This window comes from Chlamydomonas reinhardtii, chromosome 12 (genome assembly GCF_000002595.2).
Source record: "Chlamydomonas reinhardtii strain CC-503 cw92 mt+ chromosome 12, whole genome shotgun sequence".
NCBI lineage: Eukaryota > Viridiplantae > Chlorophyta > Chlorophyceae > Chlamydomonadales > Chlamydomonadaceae > Chlamydomonas > Chlamydomonas reinhardtii.
The window spans coordinates 9,106,489-9,124,906 of NC_057015.1; the positions used below are offsets into that span (position 1 = coordinate 9,106,489).

The following is an 18,418-nucleotide window of genomic DNA, read 5'->3' on the forward strand; positions in this document are numbered from 1 at the left end:
CAGTCTTGGAAATGCAACGCGCCGGTTGCTGGCTTGCCCTGCCGTCGTCGGGAAGCTGTGACACGCTCGTGGGGTCGGGAAAGGTGCCAGCCCGGTGAACGCACCTCTTGACAGTTCCTCTGCGGCAGTTAACATGCCATCTAGCATCGAAGAAAAAATCCATAGCCATCAGCATAGCAAGTGGCGCGTTCTTACGTCGACAGGACAGTTACGATGGCGCGCGATGCCGGTCGTTCAGAGCGCTGAGGATGCGAGTGTTGATGAAAGTGCTCGATGGAAGCAGTTGTCATTTATATATTTATGCATTGGCAGAGCTCGCACGCAGCTTGTCGCGGCTGCGAAAACAGGTTCTGCCCTTCTCTCTTAGTCTTCGACCTTACCTGACCGAAGAAATGTTATAAGCTTTTCATAAATCGTGAAAATTGACACGGTTCGCCTAGGGGCGCGGCCCCGCAACTTGGGCTTGGCCCCTCTGTAAGGGCGAGGCTAGGAAGGATGGACCCTTTCAAGCCTCCGCGGAAGGGAAATCCCACCGCTAAGCGTGGGAACTTACCTATGGGCGTGGGGCACATTCCATCCCCTCCTGTCGCGTACAAGCAGCCCGGAGGCGGAGCTCCGCCACCATCTGGACGGAAACAGCATGGACTGCTGCAAACGCTCAATAAGCTTGAGCAGGAGTCCGAAGACAGGGCGTTCGAGCTCATTCGCCTGCGGGTAGGACCTGGGCCCTTAGAACTGGACCGCTCGGGCTGCAATTGCAGCTTACCACTGGAACACAACAACTGCACACATACTGCAATTTCCACAACGAATGTGGGATATTTCTCAACGCCTCACCGATTCGGCTACCCGCTCGCGGCCCGACACGCAGACTCTCGTGCTCAAGCTGGAGAAAGAGAAAGAGGATGCGGCCACAGTGTGCCAGGACATGAAGCGGGAGAACGCCGAGCTTCAGCAGGTGTGGGGTCGTGTCACAGGTCACCGGACCACCTGGGAGCAGGGCGGGAGGTGTCGGGGCAACCACGCAGCTTTGGTTGAAGCTCGCATGCCCGCGGCAAGCATGCCGTAGTTCTAGAGGGGTCCAGGGCTCCACGCTGCACCGCTCGGGTCTTTCCGCTGCAGGAGTTGACGAAAACAAGCTCAGAGTTGCAGCGACTGAAGCGGGAGCACAACGAGCTGCGCTGCCGGCAATGGTTGGACAACGCGCAAGGGCTCAGCCATGTGCGCGCAGCTGCGATCGAAGCCGCAGTGGCAGCCACAGCCGCGGTTACAGCTGCCGCTGCCGCAGCCGCCCAGCCGGCAACACCCCTGGCGCCGGCAGGCCCCAGCGGGGCAACCTCCACGCCAGGCCGCAGCGCTCCGCCCGCCGTGGAAGTGCCCGGTGGTCTCAATGCCACCTCCGGTACTGACCAGCTCCTAACGCCCGCGGAGGGTGACCCGGGGCCGCCTTCGCCACGCAGCGACACTCTGCCAGTGGACGCGCCGCTGGGACACCAGCCCATCACGCAGTCGCTGTCTGCGATCGAGGAGAGTCGCGACGAGGAGACCGAAACCAGCACCACGCAGGGCGCACCCGTAGCTAGTGCCTCAGAGACGGCTCTGACGCCGCGCAGCAAGTCAGTGACAACGGCGCTGTCTCCGCTGGCTTCGGGACCGGTGCCCCCGACAGAAAGCCCGGCGGCGGAGGCAAGTTCGGGACTGGGGCGCACAGGCAACAGCAGCAGCAGTACGACCGCGGCCATGATTGCGCGGAGCCAGTCAGCCAAAGCGCGCACGGCAACGGCAACGGCGTTGGGCCCCGGCGCGCTTGCAGCGGCCGTCTCGGGGATTTCAGTGACAGCCACGCCGCCCATGTCACCTGCCGTGGGTACTCGCGGTGCCGCCGCGACCACGGCTGCGGCTGGGGGCACTCCGCTGACGCCCACCGCTGCGCACGCTACTGCCGTATCCATCGCTGCGGCTGCGGCGGCGGGTGGCGTCAGCGGCGCGACGCCTGGCACGCCGGTTGCGCTGCCGTCACAGCAGGTGCAGCAGGCCAGAGCAGCGGCGGCGGCGCATGCGCTGCTGCAGGACGAAATAAAGATGCTGACGCTGCAGCTGGCTGACTTCAAAGACCGTATTATGTATCTGCAGCAGGAGCTCACAGAGGAAAAGGCGAGGCACGATGCCACCATTGCGTCTAGGCGGCAGCTGGAGGAGCGCCTGTCAGAGATCACGTCCGCGGTCTCAGGCGCCGCGCACGGCGGCGGCGGCAGCCGCCAGGGTTGGCGCAACAGCAGCGGTGGGGGCTTGGGCGGTGCTGGCGCAGGCGGGGCCGGGTCGCGAGACCTGCACCGGGCGCAGAGCCAGCACGCGCACAGCCCCATGCGCCCCGGCGGCGACCAGACCGCCAGCGGGCATGGCGACGCACCGCCCACGCCGCTGCGCGACCGCACCAGCGGGCTGAGCGCCGTGACGGAACACAGCCTGAGCGCGCTGCAGGACCTGATTGCTAAGCTGCGGGACGACAAGGACTCGGGCTTGGCAGCCAAGCAGAAGGAGGCGGACGGGCTAAAGCAGAAGCTGGAGGCGGCACAGAAGGTGCGGCGGCAGGTGCCGGGTTGCGCTTAGCCGGATGGGACAAGGTTTGTTCGTGCGGGAATAGTTTGGGGGAGGCGCGCGAGGCCCTGTTGCAGGGCGAGGCTGGGACACCTGGAACTGGCACTGGGGCGTGCATGTCGTGCGCCGTGTATGTGCCCTGACGGCCACGGCAGCTGTACATACTGTGTTGTCCACCACTTACGGTGCATTTGCCTGGGTCACGCACGCACGCAGGAGGTGGAGACGCTGAAGGGGCAGCTGGGGGATGCGCAGCGGGTGATCGTAGAGAAGCTGGCGCGCGCACCGTCGGAAGCAGCGGTGGAGGCGCTGAAGCTGCAAATAGACAAGCTCAAGGTATGCTCGGCTGGCATGCTGGTCGCGGTAGTTCCACGCATTAGTCCTTGTGCACACACCTTGCGTCAGGTTCAGTCGAACGCGCGTAGCGCTCGCCTTGCCCCCAAGTCATGCATTCCCACACTACGTCCAACCTGCAGCGCCAAGTGCACAGCAAGAACAAGCAGGCGGAGGAGGCGAACTCGCGCGTAGCAGCCCTCATGAAGGAGCTGGCGCAGCAAAGCGCGGCGGCGGAGGCGGCAGCAGCAGCAGCAGCAGTCGCGGCAGCTTCATCAGCGGCCCCCGCAACGCCCGGCGGCGATGTGGGGCCAGCGTCCGCGGAGCTGCAGCAGCGCGTCACGGCGGCTGAGAAGCGCGCCAAGGACGCGGAGGCGGCAAGTGCAGAACTGAAGAAGCGGCTGGCAGATGCCGAGGCAAAGCTGGCGGAAGCACATGCGTCGCCCCGCAAAGCATCGGCGCATGCGGCCGAGACGTCTGACAAGCGGCCGCCGACGCCGCCAGCGTCGTCCGATCCCGCAGAGCGTCAGGCTGTGCTCTCGGACGGCGGTAGCGCCTCTGCCATCGCTGCGCCTTCCCCATCTGGATCTGCAGCCGCCACAGCGGCAGCAACGGCGGCTACGGTGGCGGCAGCGGCGGCGGAAGCGGCGAGTGCGGCTGCTGCCGCCAAGCTGGCGACTGCTGAGAGCCGCATCAGGGAGCTGGAAGGCAAGATCCGCGAGATGGAGGCATCTGCGGAGGCGCTGGCGCAGGAGCGCAAGAAGCTGGAGGAAGCCACTGCTGCTGCCACAGAAGCCGAGCGCGCCGCCGCGGCCAAGGCGGCGGAGAAGGCGGCGGCAGAGGTGGCGGAGCTGCATGCGCGCTGCGGCACGCTGGCGGAGCAGGTGGAGGCCGGCAAGGCCGCGGTAGCTGCGGAGGAGGCGCGGGCGGCGGAGGCACGGGCGCACGTAAGTGAGCTGGAATCCGAGCTGGCGGCGCAGCGCGCAGGCTCCGAGGCCAAGGCGGCGGAGCTTCAACGGCAGTTGGCGGTGGCGCGGGAGGAGGCGGCCGCAACCTCATCAGCAGTGGCGGAAGCGCAGGCGTCGCTGGCGTCCACATCGCAGGAGCTGCAGCGCAAGCTGAAAGACCTGGAGGATGCCCGCAGCGAGGCGGCTGAGGTGCGGCAGCAGCTGTCCACGGCGAAGGAGGAGGCGGCGGTGGCGGCGGCACGGGCGGCGGAGGAGCTGTCCGATGCCAAGTCCGCCGCGGAGTCGCTGCGGACGGAGCTCGAGGCCGTGCGGGCGGCGGAGGCGGAGGCGGAGGCGCGGGGCAACACGCTCCAAGCTGAGCTGGACGCCACGCGCGGGGAGTGTGTGGAGCTGCGCAGCAAGCTGGACACGTCCACGGCGCGGGCGACAGAGCTTCAGACGCGGGTGGCGGCGATGGAGGCGTCGCACGAGGCGCAGGTGTGACCAAGAAGACTGGGTACAGGCAAATGTGTTGGGTCTATGGCCACGAGGTAGCTTGCGGGTGCGGATGGCCCGTTCCCCTGTGGTACAGCGCACGCGGATATAAGCGCCTTCCCGTTGCCGTGCTGCATGCATTGAACCTTGGACCCCGCGACTGCCCTGCAGGTTGCGGCGCTGGCGCAGCACGACACGGCTATTGCGGAGCTGCACCGTGGCATGCGAGACATGCAGGAGCGACTGGACGCCACAAGCGCAGACCGCGATGCGGCCCGGCGGGAGGCGGCGGAGCGCGGCGGCGAACTGAGCGTGGCACGCGCCGAGGCAGAGGCGCTGCGGGCGGAGCTGGAGACGCGCAGCGCCGAGCTGGCGGAGAAGGTGCGTGTGTTGTTGTGGTCATGTGGTGGCAATGAAGGGTATGGCCAGCGGTTGCTGGGAAGGGCTGTTGGGATGGTGGGAAGCGTCCTGCCCTTGGACATTGACCCGGTTTGAAACGAGCGTGCCCTTACCATCGCACGCCCTCGGCGCTGACCAACACGCAGGCCACCAAGCTGGCTGCGGCGCTGGAGCAGGTGGCGGCGGCGGAGCCGTCCCTGGCCGCCATGCGGTCCGACCTGGCAGCAGCCACGGCGCGCGGCGAGCAGCTGTCGGGCCAGTATGCCGCAAGCAGCGCGCGTGCCGACAGCCTGGCGGCGCAGCTGGCGGACGCCACGTCACGTGTGGCCGAGCTCAGCGAGCGCCTTGCCGCGGCGGAGGCGCGACTCAAGGACCTGGGGACCACCCTGGCGGCGCGCGAGCAGGAGGTGAGCAGGGGGCATGCGTGGCCACGCGGGCGTGCGGGCGGGCGTGTGGCGCTTGACGTGCCGAATTTGGGGGGTGAGGGGGGTGAGATAGCCCAACACACCAGGGCACGAACGACCTCCACGGCACCGCTCATGACTGTTCCGGTGATACGTGCTGACAGTACGGTATGCGCGCGCCTGGTCCATGTGCCGCGCCGGCCACTGAGACCTGTGCTCACGGCATGCCAACCCCGTGCGTCCTCCTCCTCGCCACGCCCACCGCCTCCGCCCCCGCAGGCGTCCTCGCTGCGTGCCACAGTGGATGCGCAGGAGGCTGACGTGGCAGACCTGGGCGCTCGCAACGGGCGCATGCAGGGCCTGATCAAGGACATGGCGGGGCAGATGGAGGTGCTGCAGGGCTCGCTGGCCAAGCAGACGGCGCTGGTGGCCAAGCTGGAGGCGGCGCTGGAGGCGGCGGGCATGCAGGCGGCGGAGATTGAGGACATCTCGCGCACACAAGCCATAGCCTACAAGTGAGGGCTTTGGGGGGGGGGGGTTGTAAATACCAGCCCAAACTAAACCAAAATCAACGAAAACGGGAGTGCAGGCAGAGGCGTTAGCTGCGAGCGATAATACTTATGGGATGTGGGCCGAGGCGTCGCGGAGCAGCAGGGCGAGCGGCGCCGGCGATAAATGTCGCCGCCCGGGCTCGGTGACGCGGGGGCGGGTAGTTTATGCCAACCCCAACTGAACAAAGGATTAGCCAGCCCGAAGAGCACGGGGGGTGGGGTGCTTTTACCATTCCCACTAAGAACCTAGAGACGCAAGGGGACGACGGCGTGGAGGCGTTGGGGAAGCAATGTGCGGGGGTGGGGGTTATCTACCGTGGATGGATGGGGAGGAGGATGGGAGTGGCGGGGCACGCAGCTGACCTGCCGTCTGGTGCGCTGTGCCGCAAATACAGGGAGCGCATCGAGGACACGGAGCGCAAGCTGAGCAGCACTCGGCTGAAGCTGAGCGAGCTGAACCGCGGCGGCGGCGGCGCCTCCTCCACAGCCGCCATGCTGGCGTCCTCGCGTGCAGAGCTGGCGGGCCTGTTCAAGAAGCTCAAAGCCGTGTCGCAGGTGCGCAACTGCAGGCTGCACACGCGCGGCTTGGGTCTGGCCGATGTTGCCCGGTGTTTGGTGGAGCAGGCGCGGTACCTGGCACGCTGCATGAATCGCCCACGCCCCGCAAGCTACGGTAGGGCGGCCATCTTACTTTCTCTGCTTTCCCCTTCGCCTGCTTTCCCTCCTCAGGCGTACCGCCTGACGCTGCCGACAGTGCTGTCAAAGCAGCTGCGCGGGGACGGCGCCAACTTGACCGAGCTGCAGCTGTTCCAGATGCTGCACGCAGTGCTGGCGGCGCTGGAGGCGGGCGGCGGCGTGGGCGCAAGCGCCGCCTCCAACGCCTCCTCCAGCATAGGGCCGCCGCCGGGCAGCGCCGGGCCACTGCCACCCCCGCCGCTGGTGGCGTCGCATTCGGCGGCGGTGGCGGCGGCGCAGCATGCGGCGCTGGTCGGCGCGCCGCCGGCATCGTCGAGCGGCCGCCCCGGCAGCAACGGCGCGGCGCCCCAGCCGCTGCCCGCCAACTATGACGTGCGGGCGGCGCTGGCGGGGCTAGGCCATCCGCCCGCGTACGACGGGTCAGCGGGCGGCGCGGGCCCTGGGCCGCACATGCACCGCTCCCCCAGCTTTGTAGGCGCCTCTAGCGGCGGCGGCGCGCGGCCTGCCAGCCACCAGCAGGCACTGGCGCTTGCGGCCTCGGGGGCGGCGGGCTCGGGCGGTGGCGCCGGCGACCCTGGCTCGCCGCCTTCCTTTGGCCACGGCGTGGGCATGGGGCGGAGCGGGGGCGGCAGCGGCAACTATGCCAACATCCTGCAGGTCAGCCACGACGGCAGCATGGCAGGTGGAGGGCCAAACAGCGGCGGCGGCGGTGGCAACATGCGTATCAGCGGCGCTGGGGGAGGTGGTGGCCACGCGCACCAGGGTCAGCGGGGCGGGGGGCGGGACCGGCAGGTGACGGACACGGGCTCCCTGAAGACGCAGCGCGGCGAGCACAGCCGCGGCGCGAGCATGGCAGACAGTGTGATGGAGGAGGTGGTGGCGGCGGTTGCGAATGATCCGTACGACAGCGATGACTCGTTGCCGCCCGTGCGCAGCCAAAGCCACATGGGCGGCGCGGCGGCGGCGGGCGCGGCGCACCACGGGCTGAGGAGCAGACCGCACAGCCGGCCCGCCAGCGGCAACAGCCGGTCGGGGAGTGCGCGGCAGTCGGAATCGGGCGTGCTGGGTGGCGGTTTGGGGTCGCAGGCGGTGATTGCACACGGCGTGTTGGCCACCATACCGAGCGTGCCGCACCACCTGCCACCGCTCGTGTCACGACCGTCGTCTACGGCCGTCGCCATCGACACCTGAAGTACGCAACCGGGTACTGTTGCAACCGCTGGAATAATGGGACTGTACATGATCAAGTATGTGCTGTATGGGGGATGTGAGCGTGTCACCGGCGTGCGTAGTGTTGAGGCCATAAGGTGTGGCTCAGAACGCAGGATGTTTTTCGTACCGTGACGGACAGAAGATGGCAGAAGGATGGGCTTCGCCCAATACGGTAGTACACCCGGAGTGTATACCCCAATTATGCATCAAGACTTGGACAATGCATGCGTGCTGGCCTCAGGACCAACTGGCGCTCTATCTGTGGAGTGCTGACTATGGGATTCCGCTGGATTGTAATGGTCGTGAATTGATGGCGGGCGTTCTCGTGTATTGGGGGCCCTCACTGACTTGGCGGGGGCGTGCCGTAAATGCGCCTAAGCGGCCCCTGGTGTAGGCGCTGGAGGTGCCTGACGTGAAGGGGAGGCCCGCGGACAATGCCAGGGCGGCAATCCAAGCACCGACGTGGGCTCGGCCGCCGCCGGAAAGCTCGCCGCTCTACTGCACGCACACCCACGCGGCTGTCACTGCTCGCAGCGCTCAGATCCCGCAAGGTGGACATGCCAGCGGCCACGGCGGCTGCATGCAAGGAAGCGTGCGCCGCCCCGCCCCCTGGCGACCCACGCGTGACAATCTGCAAGATCCAAACTTGTGTCTTCCATTCATAATCTCACGGCGCTGTGCCGTCAGGTATTGAGTGGGGGCATGGCAGCTAGCGCCTGCTGCGATGCGTGGACTGGGCGCGGCGCGGCGGCGGCCGAAGTCTGTCCGCAGGCGTGTGCAGCCGCACATTTTGACAGGCCATCTCACAACCCCGCCCAGGTCCCACAATCTGACTCCCAACGAACAGCTTCATCCAAGCTTGTTGCTTTTTGCAAGACGCAAAACCCCACCCTCTTCACTCATGTCGTCTCGGTCAGGCGGCGGCCGGCTGCAGGGCCTGACCTCGCTGCTGCGGCGACGCCGCGGCGGAGCTGCTCCCGACTCGGAGGACGGCTCCACCACACCTCACAGGTGGGCGCATGACGCTGCTGCAGCCAGACGTGCAGCGGGGGCGTACGCAACATCCTGTTGCTCTCCTGGCTGTCTGGAGCTCAGCACGCACACGCGTCCCAGTGGCTGCCCGCGCATGAAGCCTTCTGCTATCACTGACCCACGCCATTGCTGCCTGGCTGCCGCCTGCTTGGGCTGCCGTTTGCCTGTACCGCCTGCCTGTACCGCCTGATGTACCGCCTGCTCCACCGCCTGCCTGCCTGCAGCGACCGCTCCTCCGTCTACAGCGGGGCGGCTGCCGCCGTGGGCTGTGTCACCGCCTCATCTGGCGGCCCCGCGTCGCGACCCGCCACCGTGTCCACCCTGCAGCTGACCCTGGCAGCGGTGAGTGAGTGCGCGTGAGGCTGGTGGTGGCCAATTGCTGGACGGATGAACCATCCATGCAACGTTAGTCCGCAGAGTCACTGGCGCACTGCCTGGTGCACCTTGGCTTACCGTATTAGCGCTCGCTCTATGCCAGCAAGCCCATACGGTACACACACAACGCCGCCCAACAGCCCTGGCTGGCGCGCAATGCACGCCGCGCTTCATTCGGCTCGCCCTCGCTAGCTGCCAGCGGCAAGCCAACCCCTGCGCTCACAACTCCGAGCCCTTCCCCAAAGTGCTCTCCTGACACAGCGCCGCCCTCTCGCGCCGCCCTCTCGCGCCAGGATGCTGTGGTTGGCTCCAGCCGGCGCCGGGACTTCAGCAGCAACAACCTGCTGGCACGGCAACAGCAGGCTGTAGCAGCCAGGCCGGCGGCAGTAGCAGGCGGCGGAGACCCTTGGGATGATCCGGCTGGCGGCGCCGCAGCAGCCGCCGCCAGTGGTGGTGACGGAGGAGGCGCAGCCGCTGTGGGTGGGGGTGCTGCAGTGGCGGACGGGGCGGCCGGTGGCACGGCAGACGGCCGTGGTGGTGGTGGCGGCGGCGGGGTGCCTGGCGGTGCGCTATTGCAGGCGCCCGTGGGTGTGGCCGTAGATTTCCAAGGTGGGTGCGGGATGGTGCTAGGTAGTGGGCAGGGGTTGGATGGGTTAAAAGGGGGCTGGGCTACGGAGTTGCTGCACTGCTGCAGCATACGTAGTGTGAGTGAATGAGGCGGCACGTGCGTGCGGCTCCCATCCAGTGGACCTCGTGCCGCGCCGCACCACTCCTAAATCACGCCTGGGTCGCTGCGTGCTGCAGGCTTCGCCTATGTGGCGGACACTGGGCACTGCAGGTGCGTGTGTGCGGTGTGTGTTGCATGCGTGGGAGTGCGCCGGTGCGTTGCCATCTTGTATGCGCCAGCCCATACCGTAATAGAACTGCTGGATTCTTGGTTACATGGCTGGCAGGAGCACGGAACTCCATCCATCAAGCCCACACACAGGATCCTGCGTGTGCGCCTGGACACTGGGGAGGCGGTGGTGCTGGCGGGCGGCGGCGGGTACGGCCACCGCGACGGCCCAGGCCGCAAGGCCAAGTTCGCCTGCCCCATGTACCTGGCTGTGGATGCACGAGACAGCAGGTGGGTTGGCGGGAGCAGGCGGGGGCTCGGCGGCGCCGCCTGCCAGGTGCATGAGATCGTCCGGTGGAACCAACGGCGTCAGCGCGGCACACGTTGCGACGTAGCGGCAACTGCTGGAGGGCGCGATCGCAACAGCAGATGAAGCTTGGGTGCAGGAGTTTGTTGGAGTTGAGCAACACAGGTGGCAAACACACAGCATGGCACTACGGCAGTGTATACCTACATCAAGTTCGTACACGCGTTCATTCCACTGCTGGTGCCTGCCTGCTGCCTGCCACTCAAGCAGCCTGGTGGTGTCTGACCAGCACTGCCTGCGCCGGGTCGCCAGCGACGGCTTCGTCACCACCATCGCGGGTGCGTGGGTGACGGCCAGCTGGATGTATGCCCGTGCAGTGCAGTTGAGTGTGGTGCGCAGGTGCAGCTCAGTTGCGCTCGAAACAACCTGGGCGGCCTTGTAGAAGCAAGGTGGCCGGCGCACCCGGGGGAGCTCATACAAGGGCTTGGCCGTGCGTTGGCCTCACCATCACCACCTACCACTGGCACGCCCCCCCCCCCCAGGCGTCGGCATTTCACATCTGTGATTTAAACTCCGTTCTCCATGAACGCCTACACCCCCCCCCACACACACACACACAGGCAGCAGCATGCCCGGCCACCTGGACGGCCCCGCTGCCACCGCCCGCTTCTACAACCTGCGGGGCGTGGCGGTGGACGGCGAGGGCAACTGCTACTGCTCCGACAGCTCCAACCACTGCGTGCGGCTGCTGCACGCGGCGGACGGAATGGTGTCCACCTTTGCGGGTGGGTGCGTGGGTGGGGCTGTGGGGAAGGCAGGGTAGAGGGCGGGGGCCTGCAGGCGCAAAGCCGCCCGTTGCCTTGCAAAGTGCTGGGCTGCTATGAGGGGATGCATGCTGGCGGTTGCACGCCCTCATAAACGACCAGGGGCGGAACCACCTACTGCCGGAGCACACATTGATGATATACAGCGTGAGGGCTTACCCTTGAGGATGCTCGCGTACTTACGCACCTACCGCCCTGGCGAACGAGCAGGCAGTCCGGGCCAGGCAGGATTCCGAGACGGCGCCGGCACGGAGGCCAGGTTCCGCAACCCCTGCGGCATTGCCATCAATCTGCAGGTGGAGTTGGTCACCAGCGGGGCGCTGGGGGCTGCCGGTGCTATATGGGTCCTTGGCCACAATCGGGGGTGGGGTGTGCGTACCCCGGTGGGACTCTGCCTGTCTAGTGGCTACCTGTCTTACACCTGCCCACGCGCGCACCACAATTGACGGCCATCGGCCGTGCACCCCCGGAGTCCCCAATCCCCCCTGGTCCTACCTTGCCCCTAACCACCAACCTATAGGACGGCTCGCTGGCTGTGGCGGACGCGGAGAACAACCGGCTGCGGCGCATCGACCGGGAGCGGCTGGTGGCGTGCCTGGCGGGATGCGGCGTGGCGGGTAGGTCCGGGCATGTGCGGTCGGGCGAGCCAGGACGGTGCTGAGGGCGGTGCTGCTGAGGGGCCAGTACTGCCGTTTGCGGTAAGCCGCCACGCCCCCCCCCCCACCCATACACACACATTCATCCGTTTCGTTTTTTAACACACATACACATTCCAGGCCCGCCGCAGCCCTGGCCGCTGGAGGAAATGGCTCTGAGCTGCCACCTCAACCACCCGCAGGTGCGTGCCTACCCGACTCATTACTCATGCATGCAATGCCGTACTCCCATGGGTTTCGGCATGCCACATCCGTGCCAGTCCTGCTTCTACCGTAACCCAGCCGTGCCGCCGGTATGTATCCACGCACGTACAGGGCGTGGCCATTGACGGCGACGGCAACGTCCTCCTGTCCGATCTGGACAACCGCTGTGTGCGGCTGGTTTCGGCAGCCACCGGCCACATCTCCACGCTTGCAGGCGGCCCGGCCGCTGCTGCCGCAGCCGCCGCCGCCATGGGCAGCGGTGCTGGTGGTGGCAGTGCAGGCGCAGGCGGAATGGTGGCAACCGGGGCACGGCGCGCCGGCGGCGTCAGCGACGGCGGCAGCGGTCGTGCGGGAGCACCTCGCATGGGTAGGTGCAGACTGGAACCGCAAGAGTTTGCTTATTGGGTGGGCATCGAGGTGGGTTTGAGCTGCAAGCGTTCCTTACCAATCCTCTCTTACTATACGGTATCCATGCGCGCTTATGCTGGATGAACACACACGCGCGCACACACACACACACACACACACACACACTCACTTACACATGCAGCCGCAGGAGACGCACGTGCCTCCAGTGTGGACGGCGAGGACAGCCGCGGCAGCAACGCAGCCGTCTTCTGTGACCCACAGGCAAGCACGTTCATCAACAGCCGCGCACGCCCGCACGCCCGCACACATGCACACACGGACTGTCTTGCATGTTTCCTTACATGCTTTTGGTGCCCAATACACACACGCACAGGGCATTGCTGTGACGCACCGGGGGGAGGTACTCGTCGTGGAGTGCGCCGCGAACCGGGTACGTGCGTGGCAGCAGTGCCTGCAAGCTGCCCGGCAAACAGATGCACGCATGTCAGCACTTGCGAGTGTGCATGGCGCGTGCTGGCGGCTGCACCATTGGGCATGAGACATAAGGAAAGGCCGTGACACGATGATGTGACGGAAGGGGGCAGGAACATGGACTGCCACCAAGTGCTCAGGACCCCACGTGCGGGGGGCTGGAACGGCTGGGCCATCGCCTCATGCGAATGCGTCCTTGCCTCCCTGCTGCAAACCCACGCGCCCACTACATCTCCCGCCGGCCCACGGACACCCCGGCCCCTGCCTCCATTCTATCTCCATTTGTCACTGGGGTTTGCAGGTCCGAGTCATCTCTGCCCGGCTGCACTCGCCGCACACCTACCTGGCAGCCACCAAGTCCACATTCGTGGGCGACATGTGCGGCCTACTGGCGGGAGGCGACGGCGCAGACGTCACATTCATGGTGGGGCACTGGCTGGCGGGGCAGGCTGTGCTGGCGGGCAGGAGCAGGGGGTGGGCGCGGTGTGTGGGGCAGGGTGGCGCTAGCACTTAGTAGGCCGAAGGCGGACTCACATAAGTCCTGTGGTAGGCGCCTGGCTGCTGCTGCTGCTGTTGCTGCTGCTGCTGCTTGCATCACACGGCCCACGCCCTCTCTTGTCCCGTCGGCGCTCCCTACCTTGCTGCCGGCTTGCTCATTATTCCTTGCCACCCCACCTACCCGCAGGTGTCGGGCGAGGAAATGCGCGCACACCGCTGGTTGCTGGCGGCCCGGTGCGAGTGCTTCGGCCGCATGTTGGCCAGCGACTACCTGGAGGGGCGCACAGCGGTGGTGGAGGTGCGCGACTGCAGCGCCGCAGCGTTCAGGGAGTTCCTCAGGTGGGCGTGTCCTAGGGTGGCGTGGATTGGTGTGGTGGAGGCTTTGCGCGCCGCGCCTTCTCCGGTCCGTGTGAATGTTTCATGCCCTGCACGCGTTGGCCTGCACGCTTCCTTTCCTTGTGATCTCATCCTTGTGCTCCAGGAACGCACTCGTACTAGTCATCCTCGCATCCACACATATCCATGTACTTACCTTATCCCCGTACGTGCCACGTCCCATCTTCCACCCACCCACCACGGCCGTGTCCACCAGGTACCTGTACACAGACGTGCTGGAGTTCAAGGGCGATGTGGTGCTGGACGTGTTGCTGCTGGGCCGCAAGTACATGGTGGGCCGGTGAGTGATGGGGGGCGGGTGGCGGGGTGAGCGCTAGTGCCGTACTGCAGGTCGCGTAGGCCGGCGCCTTCCCTGCATGAAGGAATGCAGCCGGTACTGTAGTACACAACCATCATGCGCGCACACACACACACACACACACACACACACGGTGTGGGCTCTGTCCCTTTGTCCTTCCCTAACACACACGCACACGTGTGCGCACGTGCAGCGTGTTCCAGCACTGCTGCAGCCAGGTGCGGCGGGGGCTGTGCGGCCAGAACGCACTGGCGCTGCTCAGCTGGGCGGATGAGCACCGCGTGGAGGAGATACGCCCGCACGTGTACAGGTGGGTGATGGTTGTGGGAGTGGGTGGGGCCGACGGTGCACGCATGCATATGTGCGCACATGCGTGCGGTGGTGGGTGCTCATTCTTCAATCATCGTCAAGCAGGTGCGTGCGTGCCGCCCGCCCGCCTCCCTCCACAGGTATGTGCTGCAGCACCTGCGCCACATCCTGCGCAAGTACCCGGCCACCCTCAGCTATCTGGAGGCACGGCCCGACCTGCTCATGCAGCTGCTTGTCGCGCAGTCAGCCATGGCGGCGGCGGCGGCAGGCGGCGGCGGTGGCGGTGGCCCGGGCGGCGCAGGTGGCGGCGGCGGCGGCGGCGGTGGCGGTGGCGGTGCCGAGGCTGCTGCCCTGTTGCTGGGCGCAGCAGCAGACGGTGCGGCTGCGGCTGCGGCTGCGGCGGCTGCGGCTGGCGGCGGTGGGGCGGGGCCGAGCACTAGCGGTGCGGCTGGGGCCAGCTAGGCTGCTAGGCAGGCCAGATGGGTGTGTCTGGAGGCCGATGCTTGGTGGGGTAAACGATGTGAGGCAGCAGGTAAGGTTGATGATGTGAGCAGCAGGTCCCGCGGAGCCAGGTGGCGCATGTGTGCATGTGCAGAGCGGAGGGGGCGGGCAAGGCCACGTGGTTCCCGTGCTTATCCACGCTGGTCCCAAGAAGCAGCCGTGCGCGCGTGGGCGCATCCGTCAAAATGGCGCATGCGCAGCAGCCCTGACATGGACATGGCGGGGCTTGCCGGGGCTGGTCCTGACGCGGTGCTGGCAGTTGGTGCGGCACGCGACTGGGAGGGGGTAGTTGTGCAGGCGAGCAGCTGTGAGGCTGAGAAGCTGTGAGGCTGGTGGTTCACGCGTCATGCGACTGGGGGCGGGTAGTTGCGCGGGCGGCCGGGTGAGAGTGCATCTATGAAGTGCAGGGGCTGTTATATGAGCGACTGGTGGAGCTGCGAAGCTGTCTGTCGGTGTGCGGCGCGGCTGGGAGCGGGCAGGCGATTGCGTTCGGCACCGACTGGTTGGTGAAAGGCTCGTAGGTAGGGGAACGCGGGAGAGAGCTTCGCCACGTTCTGCTGCAGCGCACCACTGCGACTTGTGTATGGGCACAATTTCCTTTTCATCCGGTGCCAGTGGTTACAGTATCGTCAATCTGCGTACATGCAGCGTATGTATGACACACTACCGGCTGTGGGATCGGAGCGAGACGTCTCAACTCCACATTGCAACGCTCTCTTCTCAGCAGAGCTTTCCCACTCTCACATCCCCTGTGCGATGCTCTCGCCAACTGCTCTGCCCACAAGAGTCCTCTCTGGCCGCAGCTGCAGCCCTCGTCCTCCTCTCCACGTCGACCGCCTTATCATTTCATTGCTCGGCGACAATGGCCTGGGTCAACGATTCAGCACGTGGCTCGACAAACCCCCGCAGCCGCTCTCTGGCCAGGCGTTGCCCCAGTGGGCTCCGCCGGGTCTGTCCGCTGAGTCCCGAGGTACACACGAAGCGCAACAACAGAGAGTGCGCGCCTTGCCACCACACCCACCGTGACGGACGGACTCTCTGGCTTTATTAGTCCTGGCCTCGTCCCATGCCGCGCGCCTGACCTAAGCGCACATAACGGGCGCACCCGCCGCACCCAACGCGCTGCCGGTGCACAGGCCACAAATAATGTGACACCCACGCTAGCGAGTACATAAGCGGTCCAGCGATGTCACCTCTCGATCAGGCCTGCACTAAAATATTGCCCCTTCCCAACATGCACCGCGCATAGCTTCAGCAGTTTGGCCTCGACTTACGGCGGCGGCGCCAGTTGCCCTGCCTCAAAGCACATCTGTTGTAAAACCACCATGACTACCACTGACCACCACCATGGCCGCGCGCATACCCTGCATGCTACACGGACACGCATCCACCCTTGCTATTAACTGAACACAAAATGCATAAATTTCCAAACAGGCAGCCCGCCAGCCTCGTTCAACTTCATTGTTCCACAGTAAAAGTGGGTGCAGGCGCTGAAGAATTGCTGGCACCCCGCCAGCAATTATCCAACCCGCCCCCAGCCACGCACGCTTCGCCATCAGCTCTGACGGCTTCTCGGCCAAACGCCTGAACCAACACTGCCTACCCCTGCCTTGCCCAGCTCCACCACAGCCGCCAAGCCAACTAGCCCCGGCAGCCCACTCTCATCAAGGGGCTTCGGGAACAGCGTACCGATGTCGCTGCTATATTGGCACCAAGGCGGCTCGCACGCTGTTCCCGAAGCCGCTCGATGAGAGTGTGCTGCCGGGGCTGGTTGGCGTGATGGCTGTGGCGCAGCTGGGAAAGGCAGGGGTAGGCAGTGGTTGGTTCAGGCGGTGCGGCCGGGAAGCCGTCAGAGCTGATAGCCAAGCGGACAAGCGTGCCGGCGCCAATAGGTTGGCACAGCGTGCGAGCCGCCTTGGCGCGCCAACATCACTCGCAGCATCCTACAACGTGCTGCCCTTGCGCGCGAAGGAATCCTTTCCAAAACCCTGCATGCCTTCTCGCACGCCCGTGCCCAATGCGTCCAGGCCCTTCTCGATGCCCTGGCCGACGCCGTTGCCGATGCCGTTGCCGATGCCGTCGCCGATGCCCTTGCCCATGCCCCACAGGCCAAGGCCGACGAACATCAGGCCCACTCCGTTGGAGCTGATGAGTTCGACCAGCAGGGCGAGTGCGCCCTTCCCGCTGCTGCCGCCGCTGCTGCTGCTGCTGCTGCTGCTGCTGCTGCTGCTGCCGCCACCACCGTTGCCGCCACCGTCGCTATCGCCGCCCCGTCGCCGATGCCGTCGTTGCCGCGACTGCGGCTGCGCTCGTGGTGGTGTGGGGCTGGGGGAGGCTGGGGGCACTGCTCCAGCCAGGCTGCTAGGTTGGCAGCCGCTGCAGCCTGCCATATTCTGCAGCGAACCATGCAAGGCATCGTGCGAGCTGAATTTAACAAAAGGCCAAGAACGTAACAAGCTGCAGGGCAATGTGCAGGGCAATCTGGAAAACAGCAAATTCCAAACTGTTCTGCCAAGGGCTGTGCAGCTTACACGCGTTTGACTGGCACGCACAGCCGCAGCCCGCCGCGAGGTGCGCTCGCGTGTAGCGCAAGACGAGCCCTGGCCCATCCTGACACAAACTACCAAGCGATAAAGCTTCACGGTGAGCTTCAGTGCCAGAAGTATATATGCATTTGACAATGCGCAGTTCTTCTGTGGAAAAGGAGTTCTCGGAGTTGGGTCCCGTCGGCCCAATGAAGCTCTGACTCATCGCTTGCGCTGGCGCCCACGCCCCAAAGGTGGGTCCGGCCTGGGGCGCCCCCATTATTGACTGACGCAAACCGCAAGGCTGCGTTCACAACTCGCCCAAATCATCTGGAGCGCGACACACTGGTGCTTGGGTACACACACAACCTCCTGTCCAGCCACCACTCCAGCACCAATCCAGACCTGCCACCATGCCATGCTCCTGTGTTGTTGCTATTTGGTAGGCAGTACTGTGGGGGCGTCGCCGTCATGCGTTAACACACGCATATAACACTGCAGCTGCAACAAGGAGGTGGCTGCCTTAGGGAGGCAGGAAAAGGGCTGAGCCCTCCCCTCCCGGGTCGTTATCAACCCAGCCACCTTGACGCGGGCGCCTACTAAGCACACGCCTCTATGTTGGGGGCCTTTGGCATCCCCGCAAATCCGGACGTGGCCGGTTGGGTGGGGTGCACAGTCCGTGCTAACCCGCAGCTAACAAACTAGTCACGTCACTCGCCGCCAATCGACACGTGCACCTCAGCCCCACGCCCTGCTAGCGCCGTTCAGGCTCTCAGCCCGGCCCCGCCGCCGCCGGCGGCCATGGCGGCCGCTGCAGCTTGGTCGGCCGCTCGAAGCCCATCAGCTTCATCAGGAGGAGCACACGGATCACGTTGGCGGCGGAGACGTCGCGGTTCTGGGGATGGGGAACGGGGAGGAAGAGAGCGCTGAGCTGTCATGAGCTGTCCCAACCGTCAACCTGTCAATCAATCCGTCCCCAGTGCCCAGCCGTCCCCGCACATGCACGGTCCTCACCCAGGTCGTCAAGCAGTCGTTGCAGACTTTGACTGACCAGGGCCGCTGCCCCTCCTTCAGCCCCCCAAGCCGCTTGATGGCCATCTCCTGACACCCGCAGTTGTAGCAGGTCTGCATGGTCGGGAGGGTGGGAGGGAGGGGGGCCACACAAGGGCTTCCGCTAAAGCCA

At 65.8% G+C, this 18,418-nt stretch overlaps 4 protein-coding genes across 5 annotated transcripts; 2 read left to right on the top strand and 2 right to left on the bottom strand.

The window, feature by feature from the left end:
* Positions 1-157: 157 nt before the first annotated feature.
* On the top strand, positions 158-8,439 carry CHLRE_12g542700v5 (uncharacterized protein). The gene is made up of 10 exons (XM_043068794.1): positions 158-714; positions 872-958; positions 1,123-2,580; positions 2,815-2,934; positions 3,075-4,376; positions 4,545-4,754; positions 4,919-5,179; positions 5,456-5,691; positions 6,123-6,282; positions 6,457-8,439. The coding sequence occupies exons 1-10, from the start codon at positions 496-498 to the stop codon at positions 7,612-7,614; spliced, it is 5,211 nt and encodes a 1,736-aa protein (XP_042919171.1). The 5' UTR covers positions 158-495; the 3' UTR covers positions 7,615-8,439.
* A 48-nt stretch (positions 8,440-8,487) lies between these two features.
* CHLRE_12g542650v5 (uncharacterized protein) lies at positions 8,488-15,309 on the top strand. 2 transcript variants are annotated; one of them, XM_043068792.1, is made up of 18 exons: positions 8,488-8,646; positions 8,892-9,009; positions 9,336-9,651; positions 9,847-9,880; positions 10,031-10,168; positions 10,452-10,522; positions 10,805-10,969; positions 11,219-11,304; positions 11,529-11,625; positions 11,785-11,846; positions 11,980-12,235; positions 12,419-12,498; positions 12,611-12,667; positions 13,010-13,132; positions 13,394-13,545; positions 13,799-13,882; positions 14,094-14,210; positions 14,350-15,309. In XM_043068792.1, exons 1-18 carry the CDS (start codon positions 8,537-8,539, stop codon positions 14,669-14,671), a joined length of 2,388 nt encoding a protein of 795 aa, XP_042919173.1. In that variant the 5' UTR covers positions 8,488-8,536; the 3' UTR covers positions 14,672-15,309. The 2 variants fall into 2 exon arrangements, with proteins under 2 accessions (XP_042919173.1, XP_042919172.1); XM_043068793.1 differs by having other exon boundaries at positions 10,455-10,522.
* Positions 15,310-15,313: 4 nt separating this feature from the next.
* On the bottom strand, positions 15,314-17,377 carry CHLRE_12g542600v5 (uncharacterized protein). The gene is made up of 2 exons (XM_043068789.1): positions 17,242-17,377; positions 15,314-17,103 (listed from the first exon to the last, which is right to left on the bottom strand). The coding sequence occupies exons 1-2, from the start codon at positions 17,317-17,319 to the stop codon at positions 16,654-16,656; spliced, it is 528 nt and encodes a 175-aa protein (XP_042919174.1). The 5' UTR covers positions 17,320-17,377; the 3' UTR covers positions 15,314-16,653.
* Positions 17,378-17,431: 54 nt separating this feature from the next.
* On the bottom strand, positions 17,432-18,367 carry CHLRE_12g542601v5 (uncharacterized protein). The gene is made up of 2 exons (XM_043068790.1): positions 18,250-18,367; positions 17,432-18,130 (listed from the first exon to the last, which is right to left on the bottom strand). The coding sequence occupies exons 1-2, from the start codon at positions 18,331-18,333 to the stop codon at positions 18,008-18,010; spliced, it is 207 nt and encodes a 68-aa protein (XP_042919175.1). The 5' UTR covers positions 18,334-18,367; the 3' UTR covers positions 17,432-18,007.
* Between the last annotated feature and the right edge of the window lie 51 nt (positions 18,368-18,418).

What these genes read in the sequence shown, in the direction of transcription:
- CHLRE_12g542650v5 (XM_043068792.1), top strand. Translation starts at nt 8,537, where the DNA reads ATGTCGTCTCGGTCAGGCGGCGGCCGGCTGCAGGGCCTGACCTCGCTG. An exon ending in GCCACCTCAACCACCCGCAG is followed by an intron (nt 11,847 to 11,979) that starts GTGCGTGCCTAC and finishes ACGCACGTACAG; the next exon opens with GGCGTGGCCATTGACGGCGA. An exon ending in GCGCAGACGTCACATTCATG is followed by an intron (nt 13,133 to 13,393) that starts GTGGGGCACTGG and finishes ACCTACCCGCAG; the next exon opens with GTGTCGGGCGAGGAAATGCG.
- CHLRE_12g542700v5 (XM_043068794.1), top strand. Translation starts at nt 496, where the DNA reads ATGGACCCTTTCAAGCCTCCGCGGAAGGGAAATCCCACCGCTAAGCGT. An exon ending in TGCAAATAGACAAGCTCAAG is followed by an intron (nt 2,935 to 3,074) that starts GTATGCTCGGCT and finishes TCCAACCTGCAG; the next exon opens with CGCCAAGTGCACAGCAAGAA. An exon ending in TGGCGGCGCGCGAGCAGGAG is followed by an intron (nt 5,180 to 5,455) that starts GTGAGCAGGGGG and finishes CCGCCCCCGCAG; the next exon opens with GCGTCCTCGCTGCGTGCCAC.
- CHLRE_12g542601v5 (XM_043068790.1), bottom strand. Translation starts at nt 18,333, where the DNA reads ATGGCCATCAAGCGGCTTGGGGGGCTGAAGGAGGGGCAGCGGCCCTGG. An exon ending in ACGACTGCTTGACGACCTGG is followed by an intron (nt 18,131 to 18,249) that starts GTGAGGACCGTG and finishes CCCCATCCCCAG; the next exon opens with AACCGCGACGTCTCCGCCGC.
- CHLRE_12g542600v5 (XM_043068789.1), bottom strand. Translation starts at nt 17,319, where the DNA reads ATGGGCCAGGGCTCGTCTTGCGCTACACGCGAGCGCACCTCGCGGCGG. An exon ending in TGCGTGCCAGTCAAACGCGT is followed by an intron (nt 17,104 to 17,241) that starts GTAAGCTGCACA and finishes GGTTCGCTGCAG; the next exon opens with AATATGGCAGGCTGCAGCGG.